The 23,118-nt window shown below is 45.0% G+C and overlaps 2 protein-coding genes across 3 annotated transcripts in view; one reads left to right on the top strand and one right to left on the bottom strand.

The window, feature by feature from the left end:
- Positions 1-577: 577 nt before the first annotated feature.
- On the bottom strand, positions 578-11,121 carry dis3l2 (DIS3 like 3'-5' exoribonuclease 2). 2 transcript variants are annotated; one of them, XM_070845493.1, is made up of 21 exons: positions 11,037-11,121; positions 9,601-10,322; positions 9,347-9,477; positions 9,033-9,086; positions 8,735-8,836; positions 8,413-8,587; positions 8,139-8,203; positions 7,468-7,697; positions 7,210-7,383; positions 6,912-6,991; positions 6,683-6,795; positions 6,393-6,500; positions 5,798-6,031; positions 4,988-5,067; positions 4,711-4,894; positions 4,431-4,517; positions 4,151-4,298; positions 3,704-3,834; positions 3,211-3,315; positions 2,830-2,934; positions 578-2,621 (listed from the first exon to the last, which is right to left on the bottom strand). In XM_070845493.1, the coding sequence occupies exons 2-21, from the start codon at positions 10,295-10,297 to the stop codon at positions 2,520-2,522; spliced, it is 3,105 nt and encodes a 1,034-aa protein (XP_070701594.1). In that variant the 5' UTR covers positions 10,298-10,322; positions 11,037-11,121; the 3' UTR covers positions 578-2,519. The 2 variants fall into 2 exon arrangements, with proteins under 2 accessions (XP_070701594.1, XP_070701593.1); XM_070845492.1 differs by having other exon boundaries at positions 9,571-10,322.
- A 4,233-nt stretch (positions 11,122-15,354) lies between these two features.
- Positions 15,355-23,118, top strand: part of gpr158b (G protein-coupled receptor 158b) — a 48,363-nt gene continuing 40,599 nt past the window's right edge. The window contains exons 1-2 of the mRNA XM_070845491.1: positions 15,355-16,214; positions 20,534-20,639. Of these exons, the coding sequence (XP_070701592.1) occupies positions 15,355-16,214; positions 20,534-20,639 (966 nt within the window). The remainder of the gene's footprint in view (positions 16,215-20,533; positions 20,640-23,118) is intronic.

The following is a 23,118-nucleotide window of genomic DNA, read 5'->3' on the forward strand; positions in this document are numbered from 1 at the left end:
AGCAGATAAAAGGTCTAGAGTTCATTTCTGTTGTGGTGTTTGTGTTTGGAATCTGGTGAGGGCGACTCTCAATATGAAGTCCAGAGAGCCGCCACTATCAACCATCATTAAAGAATCTGGTTGAATGCTGGATCGATTTGGCTCCATGCAGGACAGGTAGAGCACAGAGGGTTAGCAGAGCTTCGTCACTGGAAACACATACAAAAAGCAGTGATGGAGGCTGAAACGATGCTAAAATGTTTAATGATTAATTAGATTAGGGGGAAAGATTCAATTCAGTTTTATATCACTTAGTGTGGAAATGTATAGTTGCGGTTTATAAAAAGGTAGCTCTTTATCTTCTCTGCTGATGGTGGATTAATTACAAACACTCCCTGGTAATAAAGCGCAGAGATTATCAGTGTTTATTCTCTATAAAAGCTGAACAGAGGAAGGGATCAGGAAGGTGTGTCGCATAGCAGGGGACACTCACTAATTTGAGAGTAGAATTTGTGCTCCAGGTCGTCTTCGGTGACTCTACCATCACCACCAACACACACTCAGGAAAAAACAACCCAAACAGTTTGAGTAGGCTATGTATTCATTTATTTACCTAGAGACAAAGACAGCCATCTGGTGGTTTAACAGAGTACAAATGCACTTTAAGTACTGATGAGAATCAACGTTAGATGCCACCAATACCTTTGCATAAGACGCACAGAAACTGTACTTGAATTTTATTTTGACTCAACTGCATTTTTCAGGTTTTCAAAATTATTTTCTTTCCAACGCCAAATCACACGAATACATCCTACTGTGCCAGTCCAGCTGTTTAGCATTAGCAAATTAAAGGCTGGTTTAAAATACAGGTGAAGCTCATGTCACAAAGTGTCAGAAAATGTCAAACAAAATAACTTAAAAACCATCAGCTAGTGTTTTTTGTTCTGTCAGAAACGTGACACGAGCCTAAAAACAGTCTGTCGAACAGAGGAGGTTTTTACATCCGAAATGAAGACAACAGATGTAGCAGCTCATTTGTAGGACACACGGCGACGTTCAGCTGAGATCTGAATGACTGACGACCACAGAGACTCCACGGCCTCTTTAAAATGTGCAGCTGCACCACCATGTTGCTTTATCATCTTCTCTTCATTAAATTAAGGCTGAAATTCACAGTTGATATCAATGAGGTCCATTAAAGCACAAATCAAGCCTGAGCATTAAAAAAAACAAACAACCAACAGTTGGAAGCACTCCAAATGAGCCAACATAAAACACATTAAGATCTCAAGGCCACCGACCGCATTCAGCAGCAATTCACATTCAAGTCATTCCCATGTTTTGTATTAAAAACAACAACAATGAGTTGATAATGATTAGGCTTTGGCCCGACTGGCACATTAAAGAAAGAAACTGTACCTTCAGTTATACTACAACAATATTAGACCAATTTAACCCTCTTTCTACGGACCTTAAATCAAGCGAAAGGTCCTGCTTTTGTTCCTAGCTGTGACATGAAGGACCTTCAGCCCCTTCACTCACCCCCCCAGGAGAATCTGAAAACTCTTCCTGCATTAAACACCATAAATACACACAGCAATATAAAAAGTCACAGATGGCATGTGGCTATTTTGTTTTTATGCAGACGTTAATAAACCTGTTCGATGAATCTCGTAGGTTTAACTCGCTATTCCTGCTACATACAAATAAAGAAGTTACACTACAACTGCCATAGCCAAATGAGTAAACGTCAGTAGTGTGGTGTATTCTATTGCTTTGCAAACACAAATAAGGCTCTCTCCTCGGTCTAGAGTCAAGAAGTCAGTCGTTAATATTAAGCTGAAAATAGCTAAAATTCAACTTTCACACATTAGGATGTGTGCAGCAGTTATGTCACATCCAAACTGTCCTCATCGCGTCGATGAAACAACAGCAAAATAAAACTTGTTGGTTCCTTCAGTCAGACCGGAGTCACAGTTCAATCTGAAATACAGCCTGAACAAAACACAAATCAAAGCGAAGTCTGTCCATGAGTCAGTTCGTTGAGCTTTAAATCCGTGTGTGCGTTAGTGTTAAGCTTTCTATCAGCATTTACGTGTTTAAACCACTTACTAGGAATCATACAAGTCACAACTGTTTCCTAAAACCTTCCAGCGTCGGTGCTGAACTGTTTTTGGATCTACCATTTTCTGAACGATGCAGCTCGACTTGCCTTTTATGTCCTAAAGCTGTGACGGTGGACGCTGCATGTCCGTAAATGCTGACCTGCATATAGTACGGACACACTGGAAAACAGCGTATGGGTTGTTAGCAGCGGGCAAACACCCAGACAGACACGACAACGGCTCTTGAATTTAAAGACAGAAACTTGTTGGGGTTTTCCAATTGAATTGTGACTCTGACCTGATCAGTAGCTTCCCTGCTTAGTGCAGTAACACTGCTTCCACACTACAAGTCACTTCTACCAACCAGCAAAAGAAAATGTGCAACTCCAAATTTCCACGTGTGTGTGTGTGTGTGCTGTACGGCACACAGAGTGATTATGATCCGCTCCCCTCGGGCCTCTTGAGCACCGCACTGTATTTCATGGGTGCACCGTCTGCTTTGAGCTGCACCTCCACTAACGTGAAGATTGAAATGACCTGCAAATGGAAATTGAGATTATTGTAATTTAGTCTGTCAGCTTTATAATCATCAATTATTAATGGTTGTTTTTTTTTAGTTATCTAAACTATCACATATATCATTCCTTCAGAAATATGATCCTGAGAAGAAAATATAACAAAAAGAATATTCTAGCTTTCCCACTAGCAGGCCACACCATAACAAAAGCACTCCTGTGCTTCTCACCTGCTCCACTTGAGGTTTCTTTTGGTCCTCCGGCATCCAGACCAGAGTCAGCTCAGATTTCTTCCCCACCTTACGATGGTGGAATGAATCCAGGCCCACGACAGACTGAAGGTAGAAACGAATGGTTTCAAACCAGGAACTTGGACGGTTTTGTTTTGTCCCGTCACACCACCACCGTCTGGACTTTTCTCTTTTGTTAATAAGTGTGTGTAAAAGATGGACGACAAATCTGTCTACACAGTCAGCTGCATTATAAAACAGCATCAAGTACATCTGAGGCAATCTGAAAACTGAATAAAGCATCTTTAATACAAACTAATGCACAGATACACACGTTAAGACGGACAGTGTTCCCTGTACATGGAGTGTATCGGCGCTGACCTTGCAGTAGATGCGTTTCTGCACTCCGTATCGGAGAACCAGCACGTCGAAGGACTGATCGAGCACCCCCATAACCATGGCCTCAGAGTCCAGAGGGCCACACTCCTGAGGAGCACAGAGAAAATAAAATCTGCATACTGACAAGGATTGGACCAGACGTTAAGGAACTGATTTAAACCTTGGCTCATTTTACATTTAAGGCATTTAGTGGGTCACAGAATAATATGAACCAAACATTTGAAAATAGGAGCTAAAATAAAAGGAGTGTTTGTTTTTCTTTCCATTTTTTAGGTTGTTTTTTTTGTTTTTTTAAATAAAACATCTATAAAAGGGATTTATTAAATGTTTCTAGAACCACATTTATTGAGCAGATAATCTATGCTGTGCTCAGTATTTGATGTTAAAGCCTTTGTTAAAAACACTTGCACAACGTTAAAATTACAGCTTGAAGCATAAAAGTTTGTTTTTTTTAATTTTCTATGCGACCACCCACCTTCACAAAGACTCCGAAGAAGAGCTCAGAGCTGAGCTCTTGGACTCTCTTGGACAGGGTCTTCTTGTCATTACAGTGTGACGCCTGTTTCTGGACTTCTGCTGTTGTCAGTCCCAAACTAGGCCCACAGCCTGCACGCAAACATTCAATGGACAGACATAATGAGTGTGATGGAGAAAAAAAAAACAAACAAAAAACATGCTCATGTTAAACAGACAGACAAACACAGCAGGAAGCACAGAAACAACAGCACAAACAACCCATCGACTCAGCGTGAGATCTGAGGCTGCTTTGTTCTTTTCTGCATTTCTCTTCCACGTTATCAACCAGCAATACAACAGCAGCACTGTTTCGAACAAACAGGACATTCTGTTATTTGTTTCAGCGTTGTGTGTGTGTGTGTGTGTGTGTGAGCCTGAGAGAAACTCCAGTAGAGCAGGTACGCACTCAGAGAAGAAGCCAGCAGCCGGTGGACGATGATGTCCGCGTAGCGTCTGATGGGCGACGTGAAGTGGGTGTAGAGGGGAACGTTGAGGGCGTAGTGCTTAAATAAATTCTCCTGTTTTAGAAAACCGGTGCAGAAGTACAACGCCATCTGGAAAACACCAATAACCCACATTAAACACAGAGAGTGACACACATGAATGAGTGCCTCGCTTTGAAGACACAGGCGTCTCTCGGTTTACAAATGCAAATGTATTCTGCACAAGTCTGATAGAGCTCTAACCTGCATGGGTCTGGAGCACATGTGTGTGAGGACTTCTTTTCTGGCAGTGGTATACTCGTCATCACCAAGAGTAGCGTTGAGACTCTTCTGCATGTTGGAGAAGCAGAGAAGCATCAATTAATTAAAGATTTTCAGATACTTACTACATGTAATGCTGTGATTTCATCACTAACAGAAAATCTAAACTTTGCACTACACTGATTCAAAAAGAATCAGATTTTGTGGTTGTTTCTGAGATTTAAAAACAAAACAAAACTGGGCCGCAACCGTGGAGACTGACATGCAGCGCTCCTGCAGAGGAAAGGTCAATGTCGATCCCCAGCTGGTCACAGAGCTCCTGCAGCTCATCCGCCAGTTTGGCCTTCGGTGGGGGGTGTCGTCTGAGCAGGGCCAGATCAGGGAACCTCCGGTAGATGTGGTGGGCTGTGGCAATGTTAGCCAGTAACATGAACTCCTCCACCAACCTGGAGACCACAGTTATGGAGGGTACATGTGATGTATGACGTATGTGTCACTTTATTTCTAATAGAAGGGACTCAGACACAGACATGACTCACTTGTTGCTGTCTCTATACTGGTACACGTAGCAGCCTTGAGGCATCATGGTCTCTTTGTCCAGGGTGAAGGACAGTTTCAGCTGAAACAAAAATCACAAGGCAGATAATGTCTGAGAGCGAACAAACTGAAAAATGTGGGTCTGAAAAATGCTTCCGTACATTTCTTACGTATTGCTGGATTGCATCATGTCTGTCAGCTCAAATAATCACATTAAAAATCTTCCAGCTTACTGTGAAATCATCTGTGACTAACTCTTATTTTGAAATGAAAGGAAAATGTGTGACGTGCTGAAACCATGACGAGCAGCTGGACAGGATTTACCACATCCTGTAACACTCTCAGAAACACACACTAAAGGAGATTATAAAGCCTGTGTTGACTTCTTGTAATAACTCGCGCAGACAAAGAGTGAACGATTAATCAACTGATTAAATCCAAATCTTAACAATGGCCTTGATTATTACGAATTCAAGTGACATTCAGCACATTTAATTAGTGTCCAAATGACAGATTTTCTAGCTCCATTCTTCCAGAACACTCACATTTTGTTTGTATTCGTGATGAATTTAAACTGAAAAAGACAGGATTCATTTTGCCATTTTCAAGACAAATATCCTGCAAATATTTTCCAAACTTTTAAGATCCACAAATTAACTTCCCACCCTTGATTTACTTGTACAGAAATCTAAAATAAAAGTAGGTCAAGCTCTCTCTTAGACCTTTCTGTCATGCTCCATTCTACATGGTTTAAAAAACCCCCATAGGAGAGACAGCTCAGCATAGTCAGACACCAGGCAACGAGGACGGACCTGGTCCAGTCTGAGGGCGCCGCCGGAGAAGCGTTGAGCCCGGAGGTTCTTGGCAATGCTGTGCAGGTTGAGCACAGCCTGATGGATCTCATCGATGGGGTGCTCGGGGGCCACAGGTGGCAGCTCCTCAGCAGAGAACATCTTATCAGGGGCCTCGATCATGCTCTGGGCGTGGTCATAGCTCAATTTTACACAGGAGCGGATGACTGAGCGGCCAAACCACTCATTCAGGATCTGGGGAGACGGGCAGTGGAAGGGGAACCGACAAGATTAATCAGACAACAGAAAAACAAAATATACTTCTGATAAATGCCATCACTGCTAGCACCGTTGAGCTGGAGTACTCAGCCAGCAGACAATATCTATCACGGTACATGTGATGTCATGATAACTGTATTTATCCCTACACAGCAACTGTTCTGTAAATTCAATTAAATGTATTTAAGCACCATACAGCACTTGATCACATTTGATTATTTTATAGCTCCTGTGGTGAAACATGTGATGAGACATATTTCTACCATCATCTCACCCAAACCTACTGTTAAACATTAAAAGGTTAGTGCAATAACGAATGAATATTAAATGGTCATACCTTCCCCTCTGGTGTGATTTTCCAAATGACAGAAAAAGTGAGTCTGTCGCTGAGAGGATTCAGACTGCACAGCTCCTCACACAGCAGCCTAGGCAACATGGGGATCGCCTGGAGTGCGGAAGACAAAATTAAACCAAATGTTTACCGAGCTACATCTGAGAAATCAATAATCACACCAGCCAAATGATGCTGAGACAAATGATTGCGAGGCTGCTGAGTTGGTTGTGTGAAAATACACCCAGATCTGGTCAGATCACCTTGTGGTGGAAAGTAGCCAATTATATTCTCACCTTTTGAACCATGTACACAGTAGTTGCTCTTCGGCTGGCGACGGCATCCAGGCTGTTGCCCTCCTCCACGAAATAACTCACATCAGCGATGTGGACTCCCACCTCAAAGTTACCTGTGTTAAAAAGACAAGACTATGACAAAACCTCCCATCCCCCAGGAAAAACAGCATCTCTCCTGACAATCACAATTCATAATCATCATCGCTGTCAACGGTGAGCTCTGCAGTACCATCGGGGAGCTGTTTACAGGACAGAGCGTCGTCCAGGTCTCTGGCCGTAGCAGGGTCGATTGTGAAGATACACTCCTTCCTGCAGGTGATAAAACAGTGCTTTCTGCATCATATTATTTGAATACATGAGCTAAATTAAGACTGGAGGTTGGAGGTACAGTGCACTATGGTCATATTAGCTCTCTCCTCAGTCCCTCAATTACATATGTAGCATGTTCTCACTCAAAGAGCATATTTATTTAAAAAAACCAAAAAGGAAGTAGAGCTTCATAAGCATGTATGGGCTTCACTTCCTACCTGAAGTCTTTCCTCTTCGTCATCTCCTCAGGTGGGATGGTCCAGGGCAGGTTCTTGGGTAGACAGTCCAACGCCTCATCTGAGAACTCCGAAAAATCCACATCGTATTCCAGCAGGATTCCCTCAGTCTCTGGCTCGATTTCTCCAGCTTGACCCAGAGTCTTAGCGAGTCGACTGAGGGGACAATAAGAGGAAGTCAGGTCGGTTGTTATGCTGCTGAAACGCTCCCCTGCATCAAGCCTCGGACACAACACTCACCCCTCTGCAAAGTTGCTTTCGGCTATCCAGTTGATGATCCGACATATGAACAAAGTGTTGGCGTAGTCTCCCGGGCGGGAACTAAAGTCTTCGGGACAGTCGGCAAGGGGAACATTAATCCGTGGCACTCGGTGGTCCACAGGGGAGAACATGGCAAAAGGCTTATCTTGTAGGAATTTCAGGAAGCCTGTCGCAGCCCTCGAGTGTTTCTTTTCAACAATGTACACCACCTGTCGGACAAATGATAAGGAAGCACAGTGATGACTTAAAAAAAAAAAAAACAGGTGACAAATTGCTAATGAAAAACAAGGGAAAAGAATTCTTTCGATCTTTAGTGTGTATTTTAATAAAATAAAAGCCTGTCAGTGATAAGAAATGTGTGGCTTTTATTGTGAAGTAGCCAGATAAACTTATATCTCTGCATTTAGTTAAATTGCTTTACTTCACTGTCAGTGGATGAGTTTTACAGAGGAAACTTTGTTCAGGTGAAGGGCTTGGCCTTCAGATGGATCATGGACTTCCAACACACATAAGTGCCCCTGCAGCTGCTTCATGTTAAGCAGGAGAAAACCCTGCTTTAGAATTGTTACTTTCATCTAGAAAATGCTTGGAAAAAGAGGAGGGTGGGAGTGAGCAGGAAACACAGAACAGCAGATAGGCGGCAGGCTCACTTTAGCAGTCTTTTGGAGTATTTCCCCATTGGATCGTGGGTTTGAGGGGTTTTCCAGAGGTTCCCCTATTTCCATCAGATAAAAGGACAAATTAAGATGTATCATCTGTACTATTGGTTTGTTTTCGATTCTGTGCACTGGTGCTCTCTTCAGACCAGTAAGTAAACATTCAAACATTGAGTTTAGCGAGTACAAGGTGAATTATTGTAATTTGATAACGCAGTTCATATATTAAATGTGATTTGTAGACGCTGTAATAACCAAATCACAGTACCTGTGTCAGTGAGGGTGATGTTCTCTACTTTCCTAATGACTTCATCCTGGTCGCTACACTGGTCTTCCACGATAAGGTCCCGACCGGGGGTGCACGCTGTCTTCTTCTGAGCCGTATTTTCTCTCTGGCTCTCCGACTCGCTGGCGCCCTCACAGTCCGTATCCGACCTCACAACCTAGACAGACGCATACAGTCATCACTTGCTGACACACTCACCGCTGGTGAAACAGCTAAAATGGAGCATGTTAGAATAATCGGACATCAACTCCTCGAAGTTTTAAGCTCGGAGTATACTGTACGTAGATAGATAAGTGTAGTCTACCTTCCACTGCTCCCGAGGGAGGATTTTCACCACCACTACGTCTGAATTCAGCGCTCTGTTGCGAGCTACAATCCCATCCAGAAATATATCCCGCATGTCATCCTGCAAACATTAGAAAAAGAAACTGCTCGTCTCCTGCCCGTCTTTCACTTTTGGTCAAACAAGCCGATACAATCAAACCACATGACGAGACACATTTATTTATTTATTTATTAGACGTACAAGACTAGCTATAAGGTGCTTTTATAGAACCCATTGAACAACACAATCTGTCACCTTCATTCTGATTTGTACTTACGGGAGATGGGATGAACGCTTCATGGTATTTCTTTGGGTTGATTCTTAATTGCCCCTGCAGAGACAGTGCGAAGAATTTAGAAATTATGCCACCAATATACTTTGCGATTCACAGCAGGACTTGTTAGAAATGTCATATACTAGGTGTTTAGGTGCCACGTCTAAAGAGCTACTTAAATCAAGGCCTACTTTAGGAATATTTTTTGTAATTATCATGAGGTAATGCTTCAAATATTTATCAAACTTAGCCGTACTTCATCAATACTCAATACAGACTTTAGTAAAGTACTGGGAACAATAATGTTGACTATGTACCTGAATGAGTTCTCCTCTTTTAAGGCCGTGGGAAACCTCCTCAAATGTCATATAGGATTCAAACACTTGTTTCTTCGATCCTCTGCCTCCTTTGTTCTTACTCTTGTCAGCGGGAGAATTGGCACTTGAAGCTAAAAAACAAAAACAAAGTTTAATTCACTGATTTAATCACCATCACAAATCATCTAAGATGTAAGCCTGCGTTATCTAACCTACAAATTTACCTCTGGGCTGCAGCAGTTTTTTATCTTTACCATGAGGGGACTTGGGCCTTGACATCTGAGTGCCATCTCTGCTTTTCTCCTCCTCCGTGTGCTTTGGCAGGTTTTTCTTCTTTGACTTCAGCATGTTGTCTTGCTCCTGTCCACTCGTACCGGCTTTATTTGGGGACTGGGGTCGTCCGGCAAATGAGTCGGCCTCTTTAGAGTCCTTGTTTTTCTTCTGCGGCTTCTGGTGTTTCTTTGACTCGTGGGCTTTCAAAGAGCCGAGCTCCTCGCCAGACTCTATGTCTCCATCGTGGCTGGCGGTGGTGTCCCTCCTCTGGCCGCGCCTCTGCCGGTCTGGCACACCCTGCTTTCTTTCATAGTCCTGCTGAGCATTGCGGTTGCTTAGTTTCTCCATGTACAAAGACAGTGAACTCTCCTCTCCTCTACTTTTCATGGAAGATGGGGAGAAGTCACTCGAATCAGAGAAATCGTTGGGCACTTGGTCCCTTTTCCGCTGTGGTATGTTCAGCCTGTCACTCTGGACTTTGAGCAGCGAGCTTGGACCATTTCCCTCCCTTTGAAATGATGTGTCCCTTGCATATTGTTCTAGATACTGGCTGAACCTGCTGCTGGAGTGCTGACTGAGAAGTCTGGCATAGGCATCTTTCTGAGGAGGAGTGCTGGACTGATTCTGGCTGCGCTTTGGCTCTCGATTCAGGTTCTTACACTGCCGGGGAGAATCCATAAGGCAATCCTTGAAGACACTGTCTCTGTAAGGCAAAAAAGCACAACACTGAGTAGGAACTGTGGGAGCTCCCATTCAAACGTGAGTCCGTAAACGCAACTTTTCCGGCAATCTAGCTAATTGAGCGGCGACACATGACGTTGCAATTCAGTGCAGTCAAGATGTGCAAAAAAGTATTTTAAAAAATACATAATTTAAGTTCATCTGAAGAAAATGAAAGCAAATGTTTAGTGTCTGACTCATTTCAGGGTGCTTCACTCGTGTTACGTTATATAGTTAGTTTAGTAATAATTACACATGTAGAGGTAACGTAAATGACGGGTTGATATCAGCTGAAGTTAAACACACACTGTATCATCCCATCGTCTTCAGTTTTAACGAGCTAAAGGCGACTTTCAGAAGAAGCTATCAACTAGCTAACTGTTGGCTAACGTTAGCTAACAGCTACCAACGGCTAACGTTAGCTAACAGCTAACTGTTACTAATAGCTACCAACGGCTAACGTTAGCTGACAGCTACCAACGGCTAACGTTAGCTGACAGCTACCAACGGCTAACGTTAGCCAACAGTGGCAGTGACTACACACCATAAGCTAACGTTAGCTAGCGTTCATCGCAACGGCAGGTGTTAGTTTACATTAGCTAACTGCTCATAAGTCAGACAGACGGCGGCCCTGACTTCAATAAACCACCCGGACACAGACGGTAAGATTGTCAAACTTCTACATTTTCAACATTACCTTATTCACTGCGTGTAAGTTCTGTAACTTAGCTGCCGTTCAGAGCACAATGCTAACCTAGCTGGTGCATTCACTACCTCCGTCGTCATGAAAGGTTGGTTGCATGCATGCTGCCTTTGAGTGCTGTCGGAAAATTTAGAATTCGCCGAACACACCGCCACGATTCAATGGGGAGAATAAGGATTTATCTTTATGGAAATGTTTGGTAATATAAAATGTCCTCTAATCAAACATTAGTCGGGCGGGCACGTAAAGGGACAATACACAGATTTTGAGCATTATTGAACTTATTGGATTGAATTAATTTCTTTCTAAGTGGAAATGGCCCATTGATGCTGACACTCATCTGTTATTGTGTGAAACATGACACCCAAACGAATCATTATCCTAGAAAGTTACCATGGCTGTGTTCACTGGTCCTGTAGGACCTCTGGATGGGACCACATGAGGGACACCAGCAACCTCTGGAGGGCAGCAGAGACTATACATTTCATTTATCTGACCAGCCTATACACTGACATATTGCTTTGTGTGCCTTGTGCAAACTAACTAACCAACCCTGTCTGATGGGAACGATTGGAAGAAGGTAAACCTAACATTCAGTCAGACACGCTTGTGTGTGTGTGTGTGTGTGTGTGTGTGTGTGTGTGAGATTTTATCACCCATATTTGCTGGAAATTCATGTCCCTCTCCTGACAAGTTGATTTCACACCTGTCTGTTTACGCTTGCCTTGCTTGCATAGTACAAGACAACTCAAGCACACACACACCAGATGCAGACACACACACATTCAAACAGTATTTACATCTGGGTGTTATCATTATTGCAGATGCTAGAAACAGTATTAAACTAATACTTGACTAATGATAGCAATGGTTTTCTCAATAGAGCACTTATCAAACCAGAACAACAGAGTACATATTACCACATGCAGACTACTATGCAGACAGAATTAGCCTCTCCACATGTTGGCAGGTCTTCTCTGACAACATGTCTTGCACGTGTCCCCAGATGTTATGATGTGATTAGCACCGTATAGCTGCACAGTAAAGTGTTGCTTCCTCCCTGGAACTGAGTTTTCATCCCGACAGTTAAAAGAAACTTGTTCTAGTGATGTAGATGCTCTGTGTTGTCCGTGGGATTTCATTTTGGGATGTTTGACTTGTGATAGACTGGCTCACTATCCAGCGATCAGTCTGGCGTTTCACTTTCCAGATTTCATTCACCGTTAACAGGAGGAACACGTGTCTCCAGACAAAGAACAGCATATTATATACCATAACACTGCACACTCAAGACCATTCGTGTGGAACACTGCGCTGATATTTGCAGATGAAATCACCAGCATCGGTTGATAAACTGTCCATTCTTTGGCAGACTGTACCTGGGGAAATTAATGCTCTAACACTTTCCAGCAGCCTTTTTCATCTTCATCAGGCAGCTGCAGAGCATTGGCATTTAGCACAGTGACTGATTCTACTGTGGGAAATTATATCCAACGCTCTACTATTTCCCTACTCTGAATCCTGATAGCTTTCTTCATCTCCCCATCAGTCTTCTTTGTCTACGTCACTTTCCCCTCTGGCTTGTTTAAGGGGAATTGTCAAAGTAAGAGACATGAAATCCAAGTAACCAAATCGGTAAAAACCATACGGCAGCGTTCCAACATTCGTATTGAACTTCCAGCAGCTGCACAGCATCAGAAGTCTGAAAGTCTTTCCCACTTATAGAGCTTTGATGTTGTTGACGGCTTCCACATGAGCACAGATGGAGGGCTGTGGTTTAAAAGTGAAGCTTTTAATATCAGAAGATGCTGACAGTAAACTGCCTCTGTGAAAAGAGCAATTCATAGACACATCTCCACATGCGAGAGTGTAGAGGTGTGTTTATTCACGACCTGGTCACCTTCCCTCTGACACCAGCTTTACTTGTTCTAGTTCAAACACAGCTCCCTGCTCGGGTGTGGTAGCGACGCAGACTCCTGCACGCACACAGAAAGTTTCAGAGGATATACCCTTTTTGCTCGTGAGCCTTTTTTCCTTCCCTCGCTCTCTTTTTTTTTTGAAGAAATCTGAAGGAACCTCTGGGAGAACAGGGAGCGTGGGTGAGAAAAGGGCTGGTACAGCAGTCTCTCTACCGCTGTTGCGGTTGTACGGACTCAAGTTGTAAAGCATGCAGATGAAGCAGCAAATGCCCATCAAATATTCATCAGGCCAGAGGAGGCAGTGCAGCTTGTAAAAGAGTATGAAATAGAGGGGGCAGGAGCAGTCACTTCGTACCGTCTCTCGCTTCTTTCCCTCTCATGCTCCCTCACTGCTTGATGCTGTCTCTTTCCCTCCGCCTAATTCACCATCTCCACCACATACACACCTTCTTGTGACGGGCCTGGAGGCTGCTGCTTAGTCATCTGAGACAATGTGCAAAATGAATGAAAGAGTTGATAGTGATTAATGTGTCACTTAGTCAGTATTATCTGTTCTATTACCTGTTATCCTTACTACATGTCCAACTATGGGGCTGATTTGGCAGATTGATGAGTGTGTGTGTGTGTGTGTGTGTGACGTGCGTACCGTGGGTCTTCTTGTAGATGCTGCAGGGCCGGGCTGGATACCTTCACCTTCCTGCAAGAGCAGCCGGCAGCATGGGGAGATCTCTGCGGTCGTCACCTTCCACTGCCATGGCAACGGCCTGCCAGTCACCCCGGGCGGCCTGCACGCTGCAACGCCCATTTACAGTCCGGGGCTGACTCCCGATGAGAAAGAGGAGAAAGTCGGAGCAAGGCAGAGATGGACACAACAAAAACAACGCGTATGTGCTTTTTTTATCAGCAGCAGATGGCCATTAGTAAGTGGACACCTCTGATCCACTGATTAAAGGCTTTATGCTGCAACATACAGAGATATTTCAGACACCACAGTCCATCCAACCTTGTGGCAGCTGCAGTTTTGTTTGCAACGGTTTTGAAATCACATCTTCGTACAAATAATGTTGTCTGGTAGTGTTCTGTTTCATTAGCTGTGCATTTTAGAGCAAACAGGGCTGAGGCCTGAGGCCTGAGGCGTTACTCTGTCAGATCAAAATGCCATGAAGCAATAGAAGCCGAAAAGGAGCGCTGTCTCTACCTGTGATGTGCTACAAATGTGTGATGATGTTGCCCAAAACCCTCCAATCAACAGCCACGTTTCTTTGCCGTGTTTCTTCCAGCTTCTCCGCCTGATCACCAGTGATGAAGGACAAGATGAGTTGTCCTCCGCACTGCTGACTTAACGACTGTCTCAGCAGGAGGGCCTGATATCCTCATTAGTAATACAGGCTTCAGGGTGGATCTGCAGTATGCAAACTGTGAACTGTGCGGCAGAGAAGTTTAGTTTTCCACTGTATTATTGTAAGTGTGCGTGCATTTAAGATTTCAGGAAGACGAGTAAGTAGCTGTAATGCCCATGATTTTGGAATCAGATATTTATGGGACCACTGTCTACATACTTGTGGCCATATGTTGTACACATGATACAGCCTGATATTACTATGCGTGTGTGCGTAGTTGTAATAACATTTTATTGTAGTGGAATTTTAGATTCAGTGTAATTAACAGGCTGCTCCTCCACCCTCATCACTGACAACCCTTCATCATCATCATCATCATCATCACCACCACCACCCTCGCATTTCTTCTTACTGGCGCTACTTTCAGCACCGGACAGCTCCCCCCCCTCCTCCACACACACACACACACACACACACACACACACACACACACACACACACACACACACACACACACACACGCTCCGCCCACCTCCGGCAGACAGGCAGTGAGAAACAACCCTTCAGGTGGCCTATTAAGGTTTCACTGGGAGGGACGGAAGTTCAGGAACAATTTGCTCCGCTCCTCGTCATCCTGCTTTTCTCTCACGGGTTCCTCCTCCTCCTCCTCCTCCTCCTCCTCCTCCTCCTCTTCCTCCTCAGCAGGAGACCGGCGTGCGCTCCGTCGTACCGTCGCTTCACGTGAATGGACTGCGGGCTGGTGAGGAGTCGGTGCTGCGCGTCTGTGTGAGTTGGGAGGCTGGAGGGTGACGCTGTGAACACGCAGGGGAGGAGAGGGAAAGTGTGCGTGGATAGAAGATGAGAAGTTGAAAGCCTCCATCGTCTTCAGCTCGACCATGGGTGTGAAATTGAGGACATCCAGCGGTGCGCGCTTCTTAGAGGGTCTCTAATCCCGCGAGGCAGCAGGAGGGACGCGGTGGTTTTGGTTATGCTCGCCACACTTAGTGGCCAAGTGCCCATGTTTTCTTCTCCGCGCCTGTAAGAAGGAACGACATGGCTCTCCTGGTGGTCCCGCTGCTCCTGCACACGGGGCTCGTTTTGGGTTCAAACTACGGTTACGTGGAGTGGTCGGATAATGACCGAGACGAGAAGACCCCGCCGGTCTTCAGCACCCAAAACATCAACCGGGAGCCGCCCCACCACCCGACCTACTACTACGCGCTGCCAGCCACGGAGCGCGCCGTGGTGGCGCACAAAATTGAGGAGGACCTGCCGAGGGTGGTGACCGCGTTCCTGCACACCGGGGACTCCACGGCGCTGAGGCAGGTCAACTGTTCGCGGAGGTACGAGCTGAGCAGCCTGCGGGGCGGCCTCCACGTCGCCTCCCACTACTCCCTGCACAGCATCCTGGACACTGTCGCGCACGCCACAAACTTCCTGAACATGATCCTGCAGAACAACAGGTCCCGGGAGCAAACCCTGCGGAGGGATATCCACTGGTACCACGCGCTGGTCCAGAGCATCCTCGAGGGTGACCCCAAAATCCACAGGGCGGTGGTGACCTTCCACGCAGACACGCCGACCCCGGGCCCCCACGTTTTCCTCCAGGCGACCAGGAGGGAGAAGGAGGTGGTGCTGCAGGACCTGTCCGGCTCTGCGCACCGGCACCTGAAGAGCAGGAGCCCCGAGTCCGAGTGGTTTCACGAGTTTAGGGACGGGAGGAGACCGCACGTGCACAGGAAAGTCCCGGAGGCACCGGGAGCCCAGAGTGGAAGCTACCTTCTGGACAAAAACCAGATCAAGTGGTCGGCACCGTACCTGGAGTGTGAACATGGCGCGTTTGTGCCCCACTGGCTGCTCACCTTGTCTGCTGGCTTCTATGGACTGAAGAGCAACTCAGCGCCAGAGTTCAGGTGAGAGGAAGAAAGAAAGAAAGAAAGAAAATATAAACTTTTACTGTTTGTCCTGACATCACATCATGTCATATTATCATCTTAGTCTATTTCCAACACTTCTTTATCTAAACACCAACTCCAGCTTCACACTCATTAGCAGTGTGCTAAGTGTCCCACATTTGAGTGACAGTCATGCACTGTGAGACCTCATGCAAATATGGATCCTGATCAACTGCAGCCTCCATGCTGAAGCAGATGGTGTAAAAGAGGCTTCGCAGACACAGGTAGACCATTCTCATTTAGTATGCTCGCCTGTCAAAGCACAGCTGTGCCTCTCCACTGCCGCATCCCACCATCTAATGAACACTGCAGGCTTCACGCAGCAGGTTTGTTGGTGAAGGGATCTATACAAGCTGGCGTTTGTCTTTGTGTGTGTGTGTGTGTGTGTGTGTGGTGGCGAGGTGCGTAACATCACCCAAGGATCTCATATTGCATGGCTCCAGTCCAAGAGTGTCTCCAGAAGATCAATTAAATCATGAATAAACAACGAAAGATCACAAACTGCAATATGAGGCCACTCTGAATTTCAGGTGCACTAAATCGTCCACTGCTGTTCAGTTCAAGTCCAAGAAGTTCGTCCTTTAAACATTTTATGAGCTTTTGGAGCCAAAACTTCACCACAGACTCACACCCACGTCTAGTTACACCTCCAGCAAAACTGCTTAGTCAAATCCACCTCAACTGCAACGTGGGTGGGGGTGACATTTTAATGTGGATGACACATCAGTGGTTTATGGGCAGCAGCGTGTCGTGCTTGTGATTTGGGCCTCAGGTTGGCGAGCGTCCACCTTGTTGACGTGTCCCTGAGCACTCGTGGGCTGTGGAGCTTTGCCAGGAGGCACTTTTTTTGGGGGGGGGGTTTGTACTGGATGGACAGTGTCTGTTCACAGTGGTCTTAGCTTCCACAACAAGCTGTGTGGTGTAGAAGAGAGACGGCTCACGTCTGATTTAACTGTCTCATACAGCACAGCCTCAATTTGCCGTAACTGATCGCACATTTCTGGCTTTGACGCTCTGTTTGTCTCCAAAGATGACTTATACCCAGTCTGGGAAACATTCTGTGATGAGGATGTTTCACTAGCTGAGGGAAGAGGAAGACCCGCCTGCTTTTCAAGGCTGTTTGTTAATGTTAATGTTAACTTTCATTAAATCAATCCAGCGAATGAATTCATAATTAATCAACTGAATGTTGGACCTGAGATGAAAAAGGCTCTTTGAGTTAGTGTGAAATGATTGTGACATTTTTCACAAACGAAGAAAAAGCTGTGTGAAGCAACAGAGCCACGTCTCACTGCTTCTTTACTGCAAGTAAAGTCATGTAGTAGGAAACTTACTGACTTACGTGCTGGCTTAACGTGAAGCTTGAAAGTTCATTTTTTTCGACCCCCTTGGGGAATAGTTCTCAAAATTCCAACTCAAGGTCCACTTACTTGCTTTTTCCCGAGGATTCACGTCTGATACTAAGTCAGTACAAGAAAACAACAAGACACAACAGCTACTGAGCTCTCATATCAACAGATCCATCCCCAAGACAGCCGAGCAGTTTGTACCATCTGCTGATGACGAGTGTATCGTCCAAAAATGTAGTAAGTGGACTTTGATTTGGGATTATTTTGTCAAATTACTATTGCCAAGATGAAGAATTCATTTTCTTGGAATGATTTAGTTTGCTTCCGACCAGAGTGTCTTGTACAGAGTAACAAACTGGCTGCAGCCACGCAGCCGGATGCTGTTTTCCTCCTCTCTCTTCCTCCTCTAATGTGACTTGTGGTGTGCAACTTTTCTGCGGGTTCCTCCACTCATCTCGGGCCTGTGATGACATTTCTAAAAATAGAAAGTTGCTCCAGACAGAAAAAGCATAAGCTGGCGTAGACGATGGAGTCAGTTCCACCATGTCTTCTACTTTCTAGCTCAAAGCAACTTCTTTCTCATGTCTTCTTCCTTTCTCAGAGGCCCTCGGGGGCCAAATTCAGAACTCAGCCTACATAAAGAGAACGCAGCAGCTGATTCTTTTATATAGGATTGTTGCTCAGTTTGCATCCAGTACAGCTGTTGAAGGTGATGTGATTATTTCAGGCTTCAAAGGTGCAACGAGTACCAGTTTGACATCTGTACATCAGAGCCACAAAGACGTAGCAGACCTCAGCCTCACCTGCGTACAGGAGCACAGCAAAACCTCCAGAGAACAGCGTCCAGGGCACGTCGAGCTGATCTGCTCAGCAGGGAAAACAAAAGCACCCGGAGAAGGATGATCATGGCAATCCATTTCTGACACGGAAGGAAAATATGAAATTAAAATACTCTTATGAGCTACTAAGCCAAAGTTATGATGAGACACTAATATTGACTCATAATTTTAATGTACCGTGAGGCTTTTCATGTTTTTAGCCGTGCCTCGCCTCAGATCCAAGCTCTAATTTTACTTTTAATATTTTAATACTTTGACCAAAGCTGCTGGAGAGGGGGAAGGAGAAATCACATCATCCACCTTGTGCAGGGAAGCAACGGAGCGCTAAGGATAAATGTGTCCAGAATTTAAAGAAAAACTAGCTTAATAAGCTTTAATGATACGAAGCCGCCGTAAAACAACTCACTTTTCTGTTATTTTTGACAATTTATGATATAAATAAATGTATTTTAACTCAAAATATCATTGTTAATCCCTCATGTCTATCCAGGCTGCCTTGTGTTACCTCCACAGATGGTTCTCAGATTTTACAAAGCTTACTTATATATTATACATTATATAGTCTTAGGTTTATTTCATGCCCTTACTATAATCATAATGTTGTAACTTGTCTAAACATTAACCACTGACCCAAAAATCAAGTCAGACACACACACAGAAATGGTCTGGTTGTGTGCTTGAGCAGAGTTGGTGTCCAAAGCTTCTCTCCATAGCTGTTTGTTCCACTTCCCAGCAGGCAGATGGGAGTAGTGGGTGTCATGCCCGTCCACCGAACCACAGAGAGAGAGAGAGAGAGAGCAGCAAACAGCAATAGCTGAAATGAACTTCGCTCCACCAGTTGATGTCCCAGGCAGTTTTTCCTCCAACGCTGTATTATAATCACACCCCTGACCGGGATCTCACCTTGTGCTCTTCACAGTGTGGATCTGTGATGGCTCACTGCCGCACAGACCAGCAGCCTCAATGTATTGAACTTAAAACTGCACCAACGCCCTGCAGAGATTTGTGGGTCTATAAGCAGAGAGAAAACAGAAATCCGTCGTAGGGAAAGCACCGCATCTGCAATGTTATTGAACAATACTTAAAACTGCACGCATCATTAATGCCTCTGAAGTTTTATACTGAAACACAAGACGAGGAAAAGACACAACTGCCTGCACTCACAGATATTAAGAAGCTAAAGCAATGAAATCACTGCCTTTAAGGATATGTGTGGTGATATATATACATCTGTGCTACAGAGCTCCTTAATAAGACACGTTAATGAGTTTCATAATTGATTATGATCAACATGGGATCTGTAGTTTATCTTGACTCGATCAGGTGCAGAATCTTTTCTGCTGTAAATACATCAGAGCGCAGAATGTGAATTCATCTTTGGTTGAAAACAACAGCTGCTATCAGAGAGACAGCTTGATATTGCAGTGTGTCCTCTTCTTAATCAGAGGGCATCTCTAAAGTCTGGGGAGAAGGGGCGTAACCTTGTTGCTAGTATTTATTAAAACGTCAACCTTGCCTCTGCTTGTTTGTTTGTTTTTCTTCTTTGCCTTCTTCCCCCTCCCCGTCTCTCTTCTTCTTTTCACTCCTGTCACTCTTACTTTCGCTCCCACGTTTGGTCTGTTTCATTCACTCCTCTCTGTTACCTTTTCCCTGCTTCGTCCACCCTTGACCTCACTTCCCCTGAGCATCACTCTTCCCGTTCTCTTTAATTTTCTCCTCTTTCATTCTGGCCTGCTCTGCCTCCACCGTCTCCTCCCTCCCTCCCTCCCTCCCTCAAACCATTTTGGCTAACCCTCTCCCATGTCTCACTTCTACTTCTTCCTATTTTATTTTTCATACATTCCCATTAAATACATTCCTTTCTGTTCTTCTCTTCTTTGTTATCATGTATCACAATCTACCAATTCTGCATCTTCCATTCTCACTTTAATGCCCCCCTTTCAATCAATTTTGCCGTCTCATCATTTCCATTCATTCATCTCTTCCCCCTCTCCATCTTCTCTTGTGATTTCCCTCTCACTATTTCCTCCAACTCACTTCTCCGTCTCCTCATTTCCTCAACCTTACCTCCTTTCTTTCTCTCCGGCAGGGGTGTCGTTCGTGTGGATGTGAACCTGCAGGATGTGGACATCGACCAGTGCTCCACCAGTGGCTGGTTTGCTGGGACACACCGCTGTAACCTCACCAGTATGGAGGTGAGTCGGCTCTCTCTTCATCGTAATCATCACCAGTCAGCAACAACAGGAAATGCTCTCATTTCACTGTTACATCCAACCGTGTGCTCAAAAAAGCAACCAAACACTAATTAAACTAAATAAGACAGCGACAAAGCTGCGTGACACTCACATGATCGATGCGTTTGAGAAGTCCTGTTGGACGCTAGTGTTGTTCACCACTGATCAAAGTCCCTGACCCGCCGTCAGACCCTCTGCTTGACAGCATCAGCTAACTGACCAAAACTGTGAGAGTAAAGCTGCCCGTTCCCTCGCCCACAGTGTATGAAATGTGAGATCTGTTAAACTTCTCCAAAGGATAGAAGTTGTAACAAGACCAAGAGTCTGCAGCCCCGCCAGCGGCTCTGTCGGGGTTAAAAGATAAACAGTCAGTTGTAATTGCAATTCATCCTGATGGGAACATGAACGTCTAAACCAACTTTCATGGCAGCGTTTGACTGTTGTCAACCTCCTGGTGGAACTAGAGGAAAAGTCAGGGGGATCACCAAAGTCAGTAAGATTCATCCTCTGGGAACCATGAATGTCTGAACAACGTTTAGAGCCAATCCACCCAGTAGATATTTCACTGGATACGTGAAAAATGTGGTTTCATCCTTTGGGTGCCATTAAAATCTGCACCAGATTTCACTGCAATCATCCAAAAGTTGCTATTCATTTAAAAACAAAAGTGTCAGCCTCACAGTGGGGCTAGAGGAAAAGCTCAGGGGATGACCCGTATCAGCAGGCTCCATCTTCTGGGGACCAGGAACACTTCTGCAAAATTTCATAGCAGTCCATTCATCATTTGGAGAGATACAGTCCCTCAGTCTGGACCAAAGTGGTGGCCTGACTGACAATGCCAATGGCTAAAGTGTCACATTAGGATTGTTCTCCTCATTGCCTGGTAAATTGCCTGCAAAGACAAAGCCCCAGACAGTAGTCCAGTTCCTGCAGACTTCAGTGGGTGTGCTGCAGGGTCCCTGTCTGTGTTGATGAGGGTTGGCGCTGGTGATATGTGTGTGTGTGTGTAAGTGTCTTCTCCATGGCGTAGTGTTTTTACCTGTGTGACCGCTGTGATGGAACTGGCAGCAGCCATACATCATGTTTGTATCCATTAGAGCTTGTGCGTGCTGTTTGCATGTGTGTGTGTGTGTGTGTGTGTGTGTGTGTGTGTGTGTGTGTGTGTGTGTGTGTGTGTGTGTGTGTGTGTGTGTGTGTGTGTGTGTGTGTGTGTGTGGTCTCGCCCGTGCGCTCGCTGCCAGGCTGATGTCAGTGCCAATGCGTTAGTTTTGTGTGATATATTGCAGGAAGCCTCTCTGACTCCAGCAGGCTAGAGTAGCTGCTCATGCTTGCATGGCATGTCGCTGGCCATATGATGTATAATAAATGCAGCGTAATGGATTGCAGCAAGATGTGGTGAATAATTGACCGTGTTCTTTGTCTGTGCGCCTGCCCCCTCTCGGCCTGCCGTGGGGGGGGGGGGGGACTACAGAGGAGACACAGGAGGTCTCCACGTTCATTTGGTTTGTTGCTCTGTTTCCTCTGCATTGTTCTGTCTTCATGAGCAAACTCTCTCGTGGGTGACGTCTGGAAGAATCTGAATTATAGCGCTGAGGTTCGTCTCTACAGATCTGGATTGGCTGTGGCGCGGTGACTTACTATTATCATCACAGCTTTTAGTTACCAAGGCCATTCCAGCCTGTCCATCTAAGACCTCTTTCATGGGAATGCTTTGAGTTATCCACGGTGTCATCTTTGTGTACGTGCAGGTATATGTGCTTTAGCTGATAGTAGGTGCATCTATGTGTATTGCAGGCATACAGGTTGTTCCCTTTATACATACATACATTTACATTTACAGAAGATCATTACAGAGCTAACCACTTGTTGCTCTCCTCCTCTGATGATGTTCCTTCAAACATTATATTTGGCCAAGCAGCAGTTGAGGTCATTCAGTGGTGTCTTGAATCAGCAGTGTTATTTGTCCCTTGCTGTTTCAAATATAAGGCTGTTGAAAGCAGAAATCAAGACTTTAGCTGGAGGGGACAAGTATCTTATCTGTTCCTAACAACGTCATAAAACTTGTCCTTGGATGGATAACGTGATATAGTAAGGAGATCAAGAGTAGGAATGAATAGCAGAATGAATTTAGCCATACAATATTACAGCTGTCCATTGTATGTGTTGAGTCAGAGAAGTACCGAGATGTATTTTCTGCATTATAAAGCTATAAAACAACACGGCTGTGAGTCTACAGCTGAACGGGGATGGCTGGGAGACATTTATGTCAGAAAATGACAATCAAAGGGTGGCATTAGATGTGAACAGTCAGGGATCACCACCAAAGTCATTATGATTCATCCTCTGGGGACCGCAAAGGTCTGCACCACTCAATAATAGTCTGAACCAAAGTGTTGGACCGCCCCTGGCTACAAACACCCCCAGATTATCACACATGACA

Source organism: Pempheris klunzingeri, chromosome 15, assembly GCF_042242105.1.
Source record: "Pempheris klunzingeri isolate RE-2024b chromosome 15, fPemKlu1.hap1, whole genome shotgun sequence".
Classification (NCBI taxonomy): domain Eukaryota; kingdom Metazoa; phylum Chordata; class Actinopteri; order Acropomatiformes; family Pempheridae; genus Pempheris; species Pempheris klunzingeri.

Coding starts and splice junctions, on each gene's coding strand:
- dis3l2 (XM_070845492.1), bottom strand. CDS start 10,297: ATGGATTCTCCCCGGCAGTGTAAGAACCTGAATCGAGAGCCAAAGCGC. Junction 5,068..5,797: donor GCGCCCTCAGACTGGACCAG/GTCCGTCCTCGT, acceptor TTTTTGTTTCAG/CTGAAACTGTCCTTCACCCT. Junction 3,316..3,703: donor TCTTCGGAGTCTTTGTGAAG/GTGGGTGGTCGC, acceptor TGTGCTCCTCAG/GAGTGTGGCCCTCTGGACTC.